Source organism: Bombina bombina, chromosome 7 (genome assembly GCF_027579735.1).
Source record: "Bombina bombina isolate aBomBom1 chromosome 7, aBomBom1.pri, whole genome shotgun sequence".
Classification (NCBI taxonomy): Eukaryota; Metazoa; Chordata; class Amphibia; order Anura; family Bombinatoridae; genus Bombina; species Bombina bombina.
The window spans coordinates 226,822,528-226,840,940 of record NC_069505.1 but is presented as its reverse complement, the minus strand read 5'-3'; the positions used below and the strand labels follow the sequence as shown (position 1 = coordinate 226,840,940).

The 18,413-nt window shown below is 36.1% G+C and overlaps 1 protein-coding gene across 4 annotated transcripts in view; it reads left to right on the top strand.

Annotated features, from left to right (window-relative positions):
• PLEKHA7 (pleckstrin homology domain containing A7) overlaps nt 1-6,332 on the top strand; it is a 918,161-nt gene extending 911,829 nt beyond the window's left edge. For all 4 annotated transcript variants that reach the window (XM_053720631.1, XM_053720632.1, XM_053720630.1 and 1 more), the window contains one exon: nt 4,574-6,332. In XM_053720631.1, the coding sequence (XP_053576606.1) occupies nt 4,574-4,596 (23 nt within the window). In that variant the 3' untranslated portion in view covers nt 4,597-6,332. The remainder of the gene's footprint in view (nt 1-4,573) is intronic.
• The last annotated feature ends 12,081 nt before the right edge of the window (nt 6,333-18,413 follow it).

The window sequence follows — 18,413 nt, the reverse complement described above, 5'->3', positions numbered from 1 at the left end:
TGAACAGCATTAACCTGAGAGACTGTTGGCTCAGAAATAAAGTCTATCTTTATTTTTTAAAGTTCTATCTATGCAGGAAGAACAAAATGGCAAGGGCGGCACAATAATAAACTCTAAGCAAATTGGACATTTGTCCATAGGAACAGCATCCTGCTCCATAATGAGAAATATAAAATAAGACCGCGTTCTCAAGCGAGAAGTATTTGTCCTTAAACAATAATAAATATTGGACAGAAGTATATGACAAATTATAGAATTATTGAAAATGGTATTAACAAATATCTGCACCTCTTCACCTCAGTTCACAACTGAGGTGCCTACCTGCCCCTTTCAATATCAAGTGGAGAGTGAACCGTTCCCTGCCATCTGTACTCGAGTTGAAGCTGCAACCGCTCTGACAAACCTTCAAGAGCGGAGTGAGAAGCCCATGTGACCAGCCTGTGAAGCTGCGTCATATATTAGAAAACACGCGATTCAGGCCGGAAGAGAAGCGCAACTAAGATGAAACCACTTCTTGAAATATATACTCACTCGTAGCTGGCTAGAAAATCGCATCTTATGCCATAACGAGTGCCTGCAAAAGTAAATGCCCCCACATAAACTATAACGATCTGTTAAGCCTCCAGCTTCCGCAGAAGCCTGTCTCATAATAAGCCCTTAATAAAATCTGAGCCAACGATATGGGGTTAACCGTTTCCTTGCCATAAAGGAAATGTAACCCCAGTCTCCAAGTCACAAACACAGTGTGCCATGCCCCTGCCTGAAAATAACCCTAAACCCAGGATATTAGAGACTATTATAATGCAGGGAATCTATAGGTTAACCCCTTCAGTGCCGGCCTCCTATCCCCAGAAGACAAAGGGCACTTACCTGCACATCTAGCTGTCCGGCAGGAAGACAGCTCACACAGTATGGAAGGACGTCACTCCTTACAAAGACCTGTGGAAAAAGAAAGAACAGAGTAAACCTACTCTGGCTTTCTATACTAGGGCAGTCATATGATAGGAAAACGCAGTGAAGCACACTTCACAAGTTCCTAACTACTTTAAAGCCAGCACTACTCTACTGTAGAGATTAAAGGGACAGTCTACCATAGAATTGTTATTGTTTTAAAATATAGATAATCCCTTTATTACCCATTCCCCAGTTTTGCATAACCAACACAGTTATATTAATATACTTTTTACCTCTGTGATTACCTTGTATCTAGGAACCTTCTTCCAGCCCCCTGATCACATGACTGTGACTGTTTATTATCTATTGTCTTAAATGTATCATTGTTTTGTGCTAAATCTTAAATAACCCTCTGTCACTGAACACAGTGTTATCTATATGGGCCACGTGTACTTTCTGTCTCTTTGTGTTGAAAAGAGATTTAAAAAGCATGTGATAAGAGGCAGCCCTCAAAGGCTTAGAAATTAGCATATGAGCCTACCTATGTTTAGTTTAAACTAAGAATACCAAGAGAAAAAAGCAAATTTGATGATAAAAGTAAATTGGAAAGTTGATTAAAATGAAAAGTCCTATCTGAATAATGAAAGTTTAATTTATACTAGACTGTCCCTTTAATGTGGACTACAGCTAGACCCAATTCTTGAAGGAAGGAGAAAGAACAGAGTAAACCTACTCTGGCTTTCTGAAATAAATAAAAGCTTGCTTGAAACAAAGTAAATCCATATTCTTCAGACACCAACAACTTCACCTCCTCCTTTTTACAGAGGCAAAGAGAATGACTGGGGATTGTGGGTATGGGAGTGACACTTAACAGCTTGGCTGTGGTGCTCTTTGCCTCCTCTTGCTGGCCAGGAGTGATATTCCCAACAGTAATTGATGACGTTGTGGACTCACCATATCTTAGGAAAGAAATTATGATATAAAGTGTGTAACAGGGAAAGTGCCAGGTTTCACTGTAAAAAGTATCTGAGACGTGACAGATATAAGGCCACAGTGAAATCTCACAAGGAAAATATGCCATGATAAAATGTGCCAGGTAAAGTGTTCTATACCAAGTGTGCACCAGTGAAAGGAGCCTGATAAGCTGTGTGTCTGATGAAGTTAGCGGCAGCAATCTGGTAAGATGAATATTACCCCTCATTATTTATTTTCTAATGTAAGTGATACAATATAAAAAACTGTGTGTTGTGCGTGTGTTTCCTCTGTAAGTTCCTATGATGTTAAAGCAAAGTTAGTATAACGCTACCAAGTGGGTAAAATACTTTTTAAGCATCAAAATGGTGTATTCCAGGATATATATTCAAAACACAGGTGAGATTAGTGCAGCATAGCAATATAGCAAACACTTGACTCGGCAGTCTCATCAAACACTTCACCCGCACACTAGCATTTACCATAACCCTTCTTTACCTTTCCGTGAAGGCGGAAGTCTTCTGCTTCTCTCGGGTAGGCTCAACTCTGTGTAGACAAGAGGGTAGCCACGCTAGAAAGCGCGACCGTCACTCTCTCTCCAACTCCGGTTCAACTGCAAGCGTGTGCGGGACTTACCGATCGGACGTGACGTCAGAAATTCCTCCACACTCTCATCGGTCTGTATCCAATCAATGCCTCTGAATAGGCCAATGCTCCTCTGTATGCCGATATGGTCTGGGGCTTAATAAAGAGAGATCCTTTACTCTCAGGGAAAGTATCACGAAAAAATATGGCAAAGTCCCAGTTGTAGATATATAAAAAATCAAATTTTATTGGAACAAGGTTAAAACATGAAAAAATAAAGATGTAAAAGCATAGAACGGTCTAACGCGTTTCGGCTAGCTCTTGCCGTAATCATAGACCATGTCTAGTGTATGTTTTACAGAGGCTTAAATAAGTATCAAATTACATATTTGATACTTATTTAAGCCTCTGTAAAACATTCACTAGACATGGTCTATGATTACAGCAAGAGCTAGCCGAAACGCGTTAGACCGTTCTATGCTTTTACATCTTTATTTTTTCATGTTTTAACCTTGTTCCAATAAAATTTGATTTTTTATATATCTACAACTGGGACTTTGCCATATTTTTTCGTGTTCCTATGATGTTGAAACATATTCCAAGTGTGTTGGAATCTAATTCTAAACAAACGCACAGTTAAAATCAGTCCTATCAGCTCTAGGTTCTGTGTTACACTGTATAATTATTTATACATATTTATGCTAATGAGCATGGTCAGTATTTTTTTCCCAGAAAGGTGACAACGCTATCTAACCGATTTGTCACATTCTGGGATATGCACAGCTGCTTCTTGTTCACCTAATAATATTTATGTGTTGCTGTTTCAGACTTGACTTTAATAATAGTTTTGTGCTCTGTGCTATCATCGATGAGTAAAAAAACCTTATGTTTTATTTCCACACTCCAAGTGGTAGCAATTAATGGCAGCTCAATAAAGTTTTGTCCATTTATAATTAGAGTTTATATGATGTACTGCAAGCTAAATTTACTTAAGAGGGGACTCATTTAGCACTAGGTGTTGTTGGGATGACTAGAACCTGGAATGAGAGAGATTAACAGTTATAGCTGCTACTAGAAAAAATAAATACTGAAAAAGTATCTGTTTAAGATAAATAAAATGATCAATGCAAAGTACATAATGACAAAAAAAGAAACTGCTTGATGTGTGTATATATATATATATATATATATATATATATATATATATACACACACATACATATACATACAGCTCTGGAAAAAATGAGACTGCAAAATTATCAGTTTCACTATTTATAGGATGTGTTTGTGTAACATAAATATTTTTGTTTTATTCTATAAACTACTGACAACATTTCTCCCAAATTCCAAATAAAAATATTGTCATTTAGAGCATTTATTTGCAGAAAATGACAACTGGTCAAAATAACCACTGCTAAAACTGTAGCCAATATGAAGCTAATATTAAAAATGTTCAATTTCTATTGCACAAATTATCCTTAAATACATTTATGTTAAATTATGCAATTAATGTGTGCTTTGGATAGCAGAAAATGATATAATAATAGAAAATATTACACTGCTCCTACCCAGCTACTTCATAATGCCACTCGGCTGGCAACATTTTCTGTGGGAACACTTTATATATATATATATACAGTATAAGTAAGTGTATGTGTGATTATACAGTGTATATATATATATATATATATATATATACACTGTATAATCACACATACACAGTATATCCAAAAAGACTGAACTGAAGAAGAGGCTATGTAATCCCTGAAACTAATTTATACACCTACCAGTAGAAAAATTAAATAACAAAGAGCAGAAACGCTATATACCACAGCACTCACTGGATTTTTTATAAAAATTAAAACATAGCCTTTATTTTTTTTATTTTTAAATGGTCATTCTTTGTCTGCTATGTGCATTATGGAGCTCAATTTCCCCTTTAAATTACAAATATTCAAGTTGCCAAAGCCAAACAAACTGAGCTGAAGGTTGGGGACTAATTAAAAAGATAAAACTTACAGATTGACCTTCAATACATTTAATATATAACCCACAGTTTGAAAGTGTATTTTACCTTTTTGTATTCTGCCGAAATTGATATATATATATTTTTTTTAAACAGCCCACGCAGTTGCTGAAAATTGACATCTAATATAAACCAAGATGAAGAAAAACAATATTTATTTTTGTTCCTATCTACAAGAGACAATGAGTGGAAAAAGACTGAGGAAACAGCCCACACATTTACCGTATTTACAAACTAAAAACTATTTGGATAATGGTTGAAAACATTTTGATACCAAGATTTCAGTTTGGCCTTTTTTTATACTTTCTGTCACATTGCCACAATATCTAGAGTGGTATACAATTGTCTTCATGAAGTTGTGTTGTGGTTTGTTTGTTTTTTTTAAATTTATTGTTCTGTTTTTTTTGTTTTGTTTTTTAGGGGGGGGGTGTTGGAGTACATCATTTTCCTTGCTTTTTATGGCCCTGCAACCATTTATTTTATAATTAAAGGGATACACTTTCATGATTCAGATAGAGCATCAATTTTAAGCAACTTTCTAATTTACTCCTATTATCAATTTTCTTTGTTCTCTTGGTATCTTTATTTGAAAAAGCAAGAATGTAAGCTTAGGAGCCGGCCCATTTTTGGTCTAGAACCTGTGTAGCACTTTCTGATTGGTATCTAAATGTAGCCACTAATCAACAAGCGCTACCCAGGTCCAGGTGCTGAACCAAAAATGTGCCAGCTCCTAAGCTTACATTCTTGCTTTTTCAAATAAAGATAACAAAAGCTGCTCTATCTGAATCATGGAAGTTTAATGTTCACTAGACTATCCCTTTAAGCCTTGGCTGATTTGGAACCTCTGTGAAATAAATATGTATATATATTTATGCAATGATAGTCACAGGAACAAAATGTGTTTAGCCAATCATAATTCTCATTAAATGTACTAGAGACTGGAAATGGTATAATACCCAATTGCAAGAACCAGATTCTATAAGGTGTATTCTAATATGCAGATGATGGATGAATCTACAGTATTGTAACTGATAAGGTCTCCTTTTTTGTTTTTTACCTATAGCTTTTATTACCATCTGTTTTAAAATGTTCCAATCCTGATAATATGCTTATAATATTGTTTGTACTGTTTATTCTTCACCAGAATTATCAGAAATACATAAATAGATTAATTAAATTGATTTAGCACTTATAAAGGTTTATGAAATGCTATGGATACCCTATCATAAAATGTGGCAAAATCTCAAGAGATCACATACTACAGTATTTACGTATGAATAGGGTAGTTACTGGCAAAGTACTTTATTCATAATAATTGTGGAGTTAATGCCCAAATAATGTGTTTAACACAGCCTGATACAGGAGTATAAAAGCTGATCAGCTTGTGTGATTTGCCCTAGACAATTTGTTTTTACTTAATTATTTTGGATTTCAGTGTTTAGAAAACAAAAAAATGACAACATACAGATTGAATAATATTTTTGAAATTGAATAATTGGTTTATTTTTTTAACAGCACTTTTTAAAATTGATTTTGTAGTTTTAAATTGATAAAAACAAAATGTAATTTAAAGGAATGCTATTAATATATTCATTAAATTACAATGAAAATATCTAAAACATCAGTGCACAATCCTCTTTACGATTTTTTATGTTTATTTATAAAATTCCTTTTTAAAAAAAAAATCATGTGATTCCAAATGAAACAGTGGTTTGAAATTAAGCATGTTCATATTTTAATTTTCACCCGCACATCACTGCAACCTCCAGCAAATGGCAACTATTTAATATTATTTTATTCCAAACCAGAATTGCTGTAAAATTACTAGTAAAAGATGTGCATATTCTTGTTTTAACCTTCAGAATTTTTTTTTCCCGTTTATATGCAGTTATATTTTATATCTCCAGTATTCCCAAAAAAGCTACATATACATTTTATTATTAATAATATTAAATATTAAATATTAATATTTAAATCATGAATTATGTAGACGTTCAAATTTGCTCACTTGCATATTACTCCGCTTGGGTATATCAAAGTCCATGTTGGAGCCATTTCAAGTACTGTGCGGTGCCTTCCAGTAGGGACAGATTTATACTGAACAAAGCTCTTATTTCTTGTAACACATTGAAATAATATAATTGATTACAACCAACAAAAATGTAACCAGCAGTTTGTGAAGTCTGAGAGTGACTATATTTGTAACTGTATGAGAATTGGCTAAAATTTGCTTTTTTTATTATTAGTAAAGCTAATCAAAGAAACTTAGTTATAAATGACTTTATATAGAGATGTATTGTTTTCTTCTAAAGACTTGAGTGCTTTCCATGCATGATTGTATGCAGTGGTATTCAAAATATTTAACCACCTGTTTGTATTTTTACAGCAACAATATGAAGTGAATTGAACTCTCGAGATACAATTTTATATTCTATATTCAACAAAAACATTGTGTGTGTGTGTGTATATATATATATATATATAGCGTATTACACACACACCTATAAATACATGTGTGTATAAATTTCAGTCTATTTTTAATGTACTGCCGGTGTCAATATTATAAACTCTTGCCAAAATTAGAAAATCTATTTTTGCCTTTGTAAGAAAATTACAAAAAAAAGAATTGTTGAATAAAGAAAATGTGACATATTTTGTAAAGTTAACCTTTAATTTGACATTTCTAGAAAACATAATTTTGTATATAAATAGAAAACAAATAAAATGATTGTTTGAGTTTTATATTTTATTATGTTCTAATTTGAACTGTTCATTTTGTACTCAGACTACAGTTAACTAATATGTCTATCATTTAAAGGGACAGTAAGCACCTTGTAATTACAAGACATTTCTCTTGTGTTGCTATAGAATAACAAATCAGCCAATTGCAAACATTTTAAATCAAATAATCCTTTTTATTGCAGCTGTTTTTTAATAATAGCCAAGCTCCACCCACTGTTTCCTTATTTGGATTTCAGATTTCAATCTGGGCTCACAATCATAATGTTAGTATAAAATGCATTGTTTTGCAGTGATTAGTTAAAGCCGAATAGGAAAATATATGTTGTAGGGTTAGCAATAAGAAGTCAGCAGAATTATTTCAAGTATGAGAATGACAAAATCCTCAATTTTCAGAGCTAAATTGCATGAAAAGGGGGCAAAATAAATAATGAAAGTATACTGCAAAGTTGTTTCATAAATAAATCTCAAGGTGTTTACTATTCTTTAAAATGTAAATACATACACTCTGGCATCTATTTATCAAGCCGCCAACTTACTTGCATTAGACGGCACCAATACGCTCGCCTAAGATCACCTAACATCGCTGCCGCGGACCTGAATACGTTTCTCCAAAATTATCAAAAAGCCGCGCACCAAGTACAGTGCGATGAGCAGCGGACTGTTGTTAACTAACAGTCATCGATCTTGCTGCTCTTCGGCTTTTTTACAGCTTTCTTGGTACCCTGTCACTAAACACCCACACTATACTATACTGTTTACCCCCTATACCGCCGCTCCCGGAGCCCACCACAACTCTAATAAATGTATTAACTCCTAAACCGCTGCTCACGGACCCCACCGCCACCTACATTATACTTATTAACCCCTAATCTGCCCCCACTACACCACCGCCACCTACATTAAATTTATTAACCCCTAATCTGCCCCCCCTACACCGCCGCCACCTACATTAAATTTATTAACCCCTAAACTGCCGCCCCCAACGTCGCCGCCACTATATTAAATTTATTAACCCCTAAACCTAAGTCTAACCCTAACCCCCCTAACTTAAATATAATTTAAATAAATCTAAATAAATATTACTATCATTAAATAAATTATTCCTATTTAAAAATACTTACCTGTAAAATAAACCCTAAGCTAGCTACAATATAACTAATAGTTACATTGTAGCTATCTTAGGGTTTATTTTTATTTTACAGGCAACTTTGTATTTATTTTAACTAGGTACAATAGTTATTAAATAATTATTAACTATTTAATCACTTCCTAGTTAGAATAAATACAAATATACCTGTAAAATAAAACCTAACCTAAGTTACAATTACACCTAACACTACACTATAATTAAATAAATTCCCTAAACTAAATAAAATTAATTACAATTAAATAAAATTATCTAAAGTACAAAACCCCCCCACTAAATTACAGAAAATAAAAAACAAATTACAAGTTTTTTAAACTAATTACACCTAATCTAATCCCCCTAACAAAATAAAAAAGCCCCCCCCCAAAAAATAAAAAAGCCCTACCCTACACTAAATTACAAATAGCCCTTAAAAGGGCCTTTTGTGGGGCATTGCCCCAAAGTAATCAGCTCTTTTATCTGTAAAAAAAAGTTACAACCCCCCCAACATTAAAACCCACCACTCACACAACCAACCCTACTCTAAAACCCACCCTATCCCCCCTTAAAAAAACCTAACACTAACCCCTTGAAGATCACGCTACCTTGAGAAGTCTTCACCCAACTGGGCCGAAGTCCTCAACGAAGCCGGCAGAAGTGGTCCTCCAGACGGGCAGAAGTCTTCATCCAGACGGCATCTTCTATCTTCATCCATCTGGCGCGGAGCGGGTCCATCTTCAAGACATCCGACGCGGAGCATCCTCCTCATCCGGAGTCTTTTTCAACAATGACGGGTCCTTTAAGTGACGTCATCCAAGATGGCGTCCCTTCAATTCCGATTGGCTGATAGAATTCTATCAGCCAATCCGGAATTAAGGTAGGAAAAATCCTATTGGCTGATGCAATCAGCCGATAGGATTGAAGTTCAATCCTATTGGCTGATCCAATTAGCCAATAGGATTGAGCTTGCATTCTATTGGCTGTTCCAATCAGCCAATAGAATGCAAGCTCAATCCTATTGGCTGATTGCAATCCAATCGGAATCGAAGGGACGCCATCTTGGATGACGTCACTTAAAGGACCCGTCATTGTTGAAGAAGACTCCGGATGAAGAGGATGCTCTGCGTTGGATGTCTTGAAGATGGACCCGCTCCGCGCCGGATGGATGAAGATAGAAGATGTCGTCTGGATGAAGACTTCTGCCCAGCTTGGATGAAGACTTCTGCCGGCCTCGTTGAGGACTTCAGCCCGGTTGGGTGAAGACTTCTCAAGGTAGGGTGATTTTCAAGGGGTTAATGTTTTTTTTAAGGGGGGATTGGGTGGGTTTTAGAGTAGGGTTGGTTGTGTGGGTGGTGGGTTTTAATGTTGGGGGGAATTGTAATTCTTTTACAGGTAAAAGAATTGATTATTTTGGGGCAATGCCCCGCAAAAGGCCCTTTTAAGGGCTATTTGTAATTTAGTGTAGGGTAGGGCTTTTTTATTTTGGGGGGCTTTTTTATTTTGTTAGAGGGATTAGATTAGGTGTAATTAGTTTAAAAAACTTGTAATTTGTTTTTTATTTTCTGTAATTTAGTGTTTTTTTTTTTTTTGTACTTTAGATAATTTTATTTCATTGTATTTAGTTTAGGGAATTTATTTAATTATAGTGTAGTGTTAGGTGTAATTGTAACTTAGGTTAGGTTTTATTTTACAGGTATATTTGTATTTATTTTAACTAGGAAGTTATTAAATAGTTAATAACTATTTAATACCTATTCTACCTAGTTAAAATAAATACAAAGTTGCCTGTAAAATAAAAATAAACCCTAAGATAGCTACAATGTAACTATTAGTTATATTGTAGCTAGTTTAGGGTTTATTTTATAGGTATTTATTTTTAAATAGGAATAATTTAGTTAATGATAGGAATATTTATTTAGTTTTATTTAAATTATATTTAAGTTAGTGGGTGTTAGGTTTAGGGTTAGACTTAGGTTTAGGGGTTAATAAATTTAATATAGTGGCGGCGACATTGGGGGCAGCAGATTAGGGGTTAATAAATGTAGGTAGGTGGCGGCGGTGTAGGGGGGGCAGATTAGGGGTTAATACATTTAATGTAGGTGGCGGCGGTGTAGAGGGGCAGATTAGGGGTTAATAAATTTAATGTAGGTGGCGGCGGTGTAGTAGTGGACAGATTAGGGGTTAATAAATTGAATGTAGGCGGCGGTGTAGTGGTGGACAGATTAGGGGTTAATAAATTTAATGTAGGCAGTGGCGGTGTGGGGGGGAGCAGATTAGGGGTTAATAAGTATAATGTAGGTGGTGGTGGGCTCCGGGAGCGACGTTTTAGGGGTTAATAAGTTTAGTTGCGGCGGGGTCCGGGAGCGGCGGGATAGGGGTTAATACATTTTATTTAGGTGGTGGCGGTGTAGGGGCGGCAGATTAGGGGTTAATAAGTATAATGTAGGTGGCGGCAGTGTAGGGGGTGGCAGATTAGGGGTGTTTAGACTCGGGGTACATGTTAGGGTGTTAGGTGTAAACGTTCCCATAGGAATCAATGGGATATCGGGCAGCAGCGAACAGAAGCTTTCGCTGCTTTCAGACTCCCATTGATTCCTATGGCATCCACCGCCTCCAGGGCGGCGGATTGAAAACCAGGTACGCTGGGCCGGAATAGTGCCGAGCGTACCTGGTAGTTATTTGATAACTAGCAAAAGTAGTCAGATTGTGCCGAACTTGCATTCGGAACATTTGTAATGACGTAAGCATCGATCTGTGTCGGACTGAGTCCGGCGGATCGTATGTTACGTCACTAAATTCTACTTTTGTCGGTCTGTAGGGTTTGATAACTAAGGCAAATCAGGCTCGCGGCTTGATAAATAGATGCCTATATGTGGACATCTTATCAGACTTGTTGGACATTCCATTTTCAAAACCATGGGCATTAATATGGTGTTGAACAACCCCACACCTAGTGGCTCCAACAGCTGCCACTCTTCTGGGAAGACTTTCCACAAGATTTTGTCTGAAGTGTGTCTCTGGGAGTTTGTGCCCATTCAGCCACAAGAGCATTTATTAGGTCAGGCACTGATGTTGGACAAGAAGGTTGGGCTCGCAATAGGCATTCCAATTCATCCCAAGGCGTTCAGTGCAGTTGAGGTCAGTTCTCTGTGAGGCCACTCGAGTTTCTCCACACTAAAATTATAAAGCCATGTCTTTTGTGCACAGGGACACAGTCAAGCTGGAACAGGTAAGGGCCTTGCAGAAACTGCTGCCACAAAGTTAGAAGCACCCAATTGACTAATAAGTCTTTGTATTCTGTAGCATTATAGGGACATAATACTTATAGGCTAAATCACTTAAAACTGATGCAGTATAACTGAAAAATCTGACAGGAAAATATCACCTGAGAATCTCTATGTAAAAAAGGAAGATATTTTACATCACAATTTTCTCAGCTCACCGGAGTAAGTGCTGTGTAAACAGTTATACTTCAGCTGTTGTCCAGCTGCAGGTAAAAATAAAGGAAATATGAACAGCAGCCAATCAGCATCAGCAGTGCTGAGGTCATGAACTATTTTACTGTGATCTCATGAGATTTCACATAACCCTCAGGAGATTTCATAGTAAACTTCCTTAAACTGAATAGGGAAATAACACCAGTGTGCATGAGGCAAACTCCCTTGCAGGTCCTGGGACTAATTTGCTGCTTAAAGTCCTCTACAATGGGGTGTGAATACTTAGGACATTGTGAGGTAAAATATCTTTCTTTTTTACATAGAGATGTTCAGGTAATATTTTCTAGTCCGCTTTTTACAGCTATGCTGCATCACATTCAAGTGTTTCAACATTTGGTTTATCATTTCCCTTTAAGATGACCCTTCACTGGAAACTCTGAATATTGCCCCAGAACATTATCCCTTCTCCATAAACCATTATAGTAGACACTATGTATTCCAGTATCTAGCTTTCTCCTTTCAACCGCCATACCCAGATTCTTCTATCAGACTGCCCCATAATAAAGTGTAGTTCATCACTCCAGAGAACTTGTTTCCACTGCTCCAGAGTCAAGTGGCAACTGCTTTACACCCTTCCAGACAACACTTGTCATTGTGCATGCTCATGTGAGGCTTGTATATACAGCTGCTCAGCCATGTAGACCCATTTCATCAAACTCCCAACACACTGTTCTTGTGCTGATGTTACTTCCAGAGTCAGTTTGATGATTTCTACGCTATACACACTTAATCACTATGCAACCCCGTTCTGTGAGCTTACCACTTTGTGGCTGAGTTCTTGTTCATGATAAATAGCACTTACATTTCACCAGGGAAGATCCAATAAGGCAGAAATTTCACAAACTAACTTGTGGCAAAGATGATATCCTATAAAAGTGGCACATTTGCCTATGGATAACTCTTTTCTATGTGCTGGATGTCATGCATCAGTTAGCAATGGTGTGGCTAAAACACCTGAAATTAACAATGGGTAGGATTGTCCACATACTTTTGGCCCTATAGTATACATAAACACAGATACAGGGATGAACAAAATCAATATAATTTATTAGGCAAGGAAAATGTTTTACTAGTTCTGAGACAAAAATGTGCTTGTCCACTTAATAGGCAAAAAGCTACATTTTTCACTAGTCATGGACCTGTGGAAATTTCTATATAAATGTAGAGAAACAAATATTCTAAAAATTAAAATGGAAATATTGCTTTGCAGAATAGCATACAATGTGTACCTTCTGGTTTTATAAATATAATATTTCTGACAAATCACTTTATCCAATGCTTGGCTCAGTACATCCCAAAGCACTATATCCACAGTATGTTTCTTGCAATATTATCTAATAGTATATACAAAGTAAGATAAAGTTGCAAGTAATTGATTTACATATACATTATAAAAATGAGCGGTAATAAAAACACATAGTTAAACACATACAGGAGTCAACTCCAATCTATTGGCCAATTTGTTTTCAGCAGGTTTTCGGTCAGAAAGGGGCACTTTTTCTTTCAGTGGAATCACATTACTGGGTTTTCGGCTGTTTTTCAGAGCCATAAACACATTTTCAGCTCAATGAAAAGGGCCTATTTATAACTTGGAGCCCTGAAAAGTTCTCAGTGACTAAAATCCATTTTTCTCAATACTTTTCATCAGGTTTCAGAGACCATTTTATATTTATCGAATTCAACACAGTGACAACCTGGAAATGGATAATATTCTACTATACACACAATTAAATAAAAACAAAGCTAAACTAGACAGAACAGGACAAAACAAGACAAGACAATACAAAACAAGGGAAGGCACGACAAGACAAGGCAGAAAAAGAAAAAAAAACCTCTAAGCTATGTCAAATTTTGTCGCCAATGCGATGGGAAGCAATCCAGCTGAAACAATTGAAGGAAGAGAGGGGAGGCACGAAAGGGGTTCAAAGTTTGCAATTGTATCTCAATAGGAAGAGATAGTGTAACTTTCTCCCACTTTAGGAGACATAGCTTTAGTTTATCTGTGTACATCAATGGGTCTTGTTGTTCAACTGCCAGTTAAAAAAGCATATTTCTTTCATGTAATTGGCAAGAGTCCATGAGCTAGTGACGTATGGGATATACAATCCTACCAGGAGGGGCAAAGTTTCCCAAACCTCAAAATGCCTATAAATACACCCCTCACCACACCCACAATTCAGTTTTACAAACTTTGCCTCCTATGGAGGTGGTGAAGTAAGTTTGTTCTTGATTTCTATGATTTCTTCTATGATAGGCGCTTCTAAGCATTCTGAAGCCCAGTTCCTCTCAGAGTACAGTGAATGTCAGAGGGATGTGAAGGGAGTATCGCCTTTTGATTTTATGGTTTTCCTCGCGGGAAATCTTTTCAGAGGTTCTCTGTTATCGGTCATAGGGATTCATCGCCTACCTCCCTTTTCAGATCGACGATATACTCTTATATACCATTACCTCTGCTAATAGTTTTCAGTACTGGTTTGGCTATCTGCTATATGTGGATGGGTGTCTTTCGGTAAGTATGTATCATTATTTAAGACAGCTCTCTCTCAGCTATGGTTTATGTATTAATATAAAGTTTTAAATATATGTATTTTACTTATATTTGCCATGAGTCAGGTCTATGTGTATTTCCCTTTGCAGTCTAAACAGTTTCAGTATAGGAATCATGTTTGGGAAGTTTAAATAAACTTTTTTCTTACCTGGGGTTCAGTCTAGGCTCGCGAGGGCGCAAAATGCTGTTTTTTTTATTGCATCATTTTTGGCGCAAATTGCCCTTGATGGCACAAATTTTGTCATTTCCTGCGTTGTTGACGCTAGTTGTTTTGGTGCGAAATCTCGTTTTTTATGACGCGAGTTGTGTCATTTAATGGTGTTAGTTTTACGCCAACATTTTTTAACTTGTTTTTCCGTAATGCGTTATACTTGGCGCCAAATTTAAGTTATTTTACCCCTCTCCCTCTATTGCTCGCTGTTTTCATGAACATTGAAAGCTATTATGCCTGCTTTTGTTTTTCTCTACTGAAACTGTTACATTGTGGAAATTGAATGTTTTGCCTAAAGTTATTTTTCTTTTTCTGTTACATTTTGCGAGAAGTCTCATTCTGATCCTGACTCTGATGTTACTGTAGAAACTATGATGCCCTGGAACACAATTCTACAAAGCTAAGTGTGTTCTTTTCATTTTTTTAGCTGTTATTTCTTCAGCTCAGTTATGTGGCATTTATTTATCTTGTTTTATGCTAGCAATGTTTCTACATGTACAATAACATTTACTGTTTTTACTTACTCAGTTCATGTACTTGATTTCATCTGCAAACATCACATATTGTTGCTTATATCATAAAAGGTTATGACTGCTATTATGTCTTTAAGTAAACTTACCAGGTCTTTTCAAAATTGTTTTAATTAATTTTGTTCTCACCAACAGCATACTTAAGTTTTTCTACTGATGAAGGTTTTTTTGGCTCAAATACTCCTGTATCAGACAGTTTGTTGAAAATTCTCCTTATTTCTCATTTGAAAATTTTTTGTTCTTTGCATAAAAAAATGTTTAAATTTATAGCTTTTAGGAGTCTAATCCTCATATTAACTCTCAGCCAGATTACGAGTTTTGCGTTATGGCTGCTTGCTAATTACTTGTACGTTATTTTCACTGCTCACCTTTCATAGCACTGTTATTACAGGTTTGCAAAAAGCAGCCTTGTGCGGGAGATATGGTTGCGTTGAGCTCCATACCTCACCCAAATACCAGCAATGCTTTGACGTGCTCGTGCACAATTTCCTCAAAGACATCAATGGGGAGAGCTGGCAAAAAAAAAAGCCTAACACATGCGATCGTGGAAACAAAAGCTCTGTAACGCAGCCCCATTGATGTCTATGTGGAAAGAAAACCTAACACCCTAACATAAACCCCATGTCTAAACACCCCTAATCTGCCACCCCAGACATCGCTCCCACCTACATAAAGCTATTAACCACTAATCTGCCGCCCTTAACATTGCCGCCAGATAAATAAAACTATTAACCCCTAATCTGCTGCCCCAACATCGCCGCCACTTACATTACAGTTATTAACCCCTAAACCGCCGCCCTCCCGCATTGCAAACACTATTTAAATATAATGAACCCCTAATCTGCCGTCTGCCCACACCGCCTTTATAATAAACCTATTAACCCCTAAACCTAACCCTAACGTAACCCTAACCCTAACACCCCCTAACTTAAATATAATTAAAATAAATCTAAATAAGACTTACAATTATTACCTAAATAATTCCTATTTAAAACTAAATACATACCTGTAAAATAAACCCTAAGCTAGCTACAATATAACTAATAGTTACATTGTAGCTAGCTTAGGTTTTATTTTATTTCACAGTTATTAACTATTTTCTAGCTACCTAGTTAAAATACAAATTTACCTGTAAACTAAAACCTAACATTACAATAAAATAAAATAAATTAAATTAATACAATACATTTATCTAAATTACAAAACAAATAGACACTAAATTACACAAAATAAAAAAGAATTACTCCTAATCTAATAGCCCTATCAAAATTAAAAAGCCCCCCCCCAAAATAATTTTTTTTAAAAAACCCTAGCCTACACTAAACTGCCAATGTCCCTTAAAAGGCCTTTTTGCGGGGCATTGCACCAAAGAAATCAGCTATTTTACCTGTAAAAAAAAAATACAAACAACTCCCCAACAGTAAAACCCACCACCCACACAACCAAACCCCCCAAATAAAAACCTATCTAAATAAACCTAAGTTAACCATTGCCCTAAAAAGGGCATTTGGATGGGCATTGCCCTTAAAAGGGCATTTAGCTCTTTTACTGCCCAAACCCTAAGCTAAAAATAAAACGATCCACAAGACTGGACATCCATCCTCATCCAGGCAGCGGAAGTATTCATCCAAGCGGGCAGAAGTCCTCCTCCTGTATTTATTTAATTAAGTTTACTAATTACTATATCTATTATTATGATTTCAAATATATTTTATTATCTCTCTCTTGTTAGGATAATAATTTATTTGATTTCTATTATCTCCAGTATTTCTGGAGGTTTAGAGTTTTTTTTCTGCCCTACTTTTAGTCCGGTGATGTAGATCAGTTGGTGAATGTCCTGACTACAAACACTTGTTCTAGATCCAAGGGTCATAGATTAATTTCCCAGCAGGGTTAATACAGCCCTTTGGCAGTTGAGGTCAATTTATTGTGTACCATTTATTTAGGTAATAATAACTACTGTTTTTTTCAGCTGCTATTTAGTTAACTCCGAGTGTAAGCAGTCTGCACAAAGGTGTAGTTCTCAAACCAGTCCTCCTGGTGGGTGGCAGATTAAATTGCTTTTTGATGAAAGTCCAAATTCTATATTATTCTTAGAGTTTGAATAGATTTCTCGAATGAGACCTTCTATGGGAAGAATCTTTCTTTCACAGTACACTCTGTGATTTTTTTTCAGGTGTGATTATGCCAGTTCTTTTTGCAGGAACAGGATTTGGGTTCCTATTTCAATTGTATTCTTTGTCTCTAAGAAGGAAGGTTTTTTCAGTCCATTCTTGGATCTGAAGACTTTTTTGTTTTGTTAGAGTCTCCACTTTTAAGTTGGTAATTATAAGGACTATTATGCATTTTTGTTAAGGCCATTTCATGTCCACTTCATTTTTTAGGATGTTTATCCTCATATTTTATTACATTCAGACCACTTGTGGTTTCTGAGATATTCTTCTAAGCTTTACCAATTTGTCGCTTTTCCTTTTGATTTAGTCACAGCTTTATGAATCTTTTCAATGGTTCTTGGTGCCCTTCTTTCTGTCTTCAGACAGTAGGGTATTGTGGGGCTTCCGTATTTGGATGGTATCTTGGTATTAGCTTAAACTTTTCTTTTCATTTTACTCAGACAGATAGCTCAGCATGCTAATGCACTGCGACTGAGCTCTGTAGCAACTTGAGGGTTGCAGGTTCGATTCCCGGCAAGGTCCATTCAGCCTTTCATCCTTCCAATTAATTGGGCAGCATCTTGAGTCCCTTACGGGTGATTAGACGCGCTTTATGAGTACCCAATACAAACATATGAACATATGAAAGAGCAGTTTTCAAATATATGGACTTTTCTTTTTGTGGAATCCTTCATGAATCAACTAAGTTTTCTTTAAGACTTGGTTAGAGGATTTAATTTACCTAAGAGTTTTGTGTTTCCTCAGACAAGGATCACTTCTTTTTGGGTTTCTGTGTTCATGTCTTTGTCTTTATTGGACAAAAGTCAATTGTAAGTGGCATTAGCCTGTCTAACTTACAATCTAGGGGTCTATTTATCAAAGCGTCAACTGAAAATACGATTGAATTCCACGTCATATTTGTCGTGAGATTGATCCGCCGTAGTTATCAAAGCGTCAACATCGGCAAATGTTGACATTTGTGGCGTAATATACGATCCCGCAATCTCAATCCGACTCAGATCGATGCTTGCGTCATTAAAGATGTTTCTAATTCAGATTAGACTCTATTTGAACCTTTTCCAAATTTATCAAACATTTAACAGGTACGCTCGCTTCTATTCCGACCCAG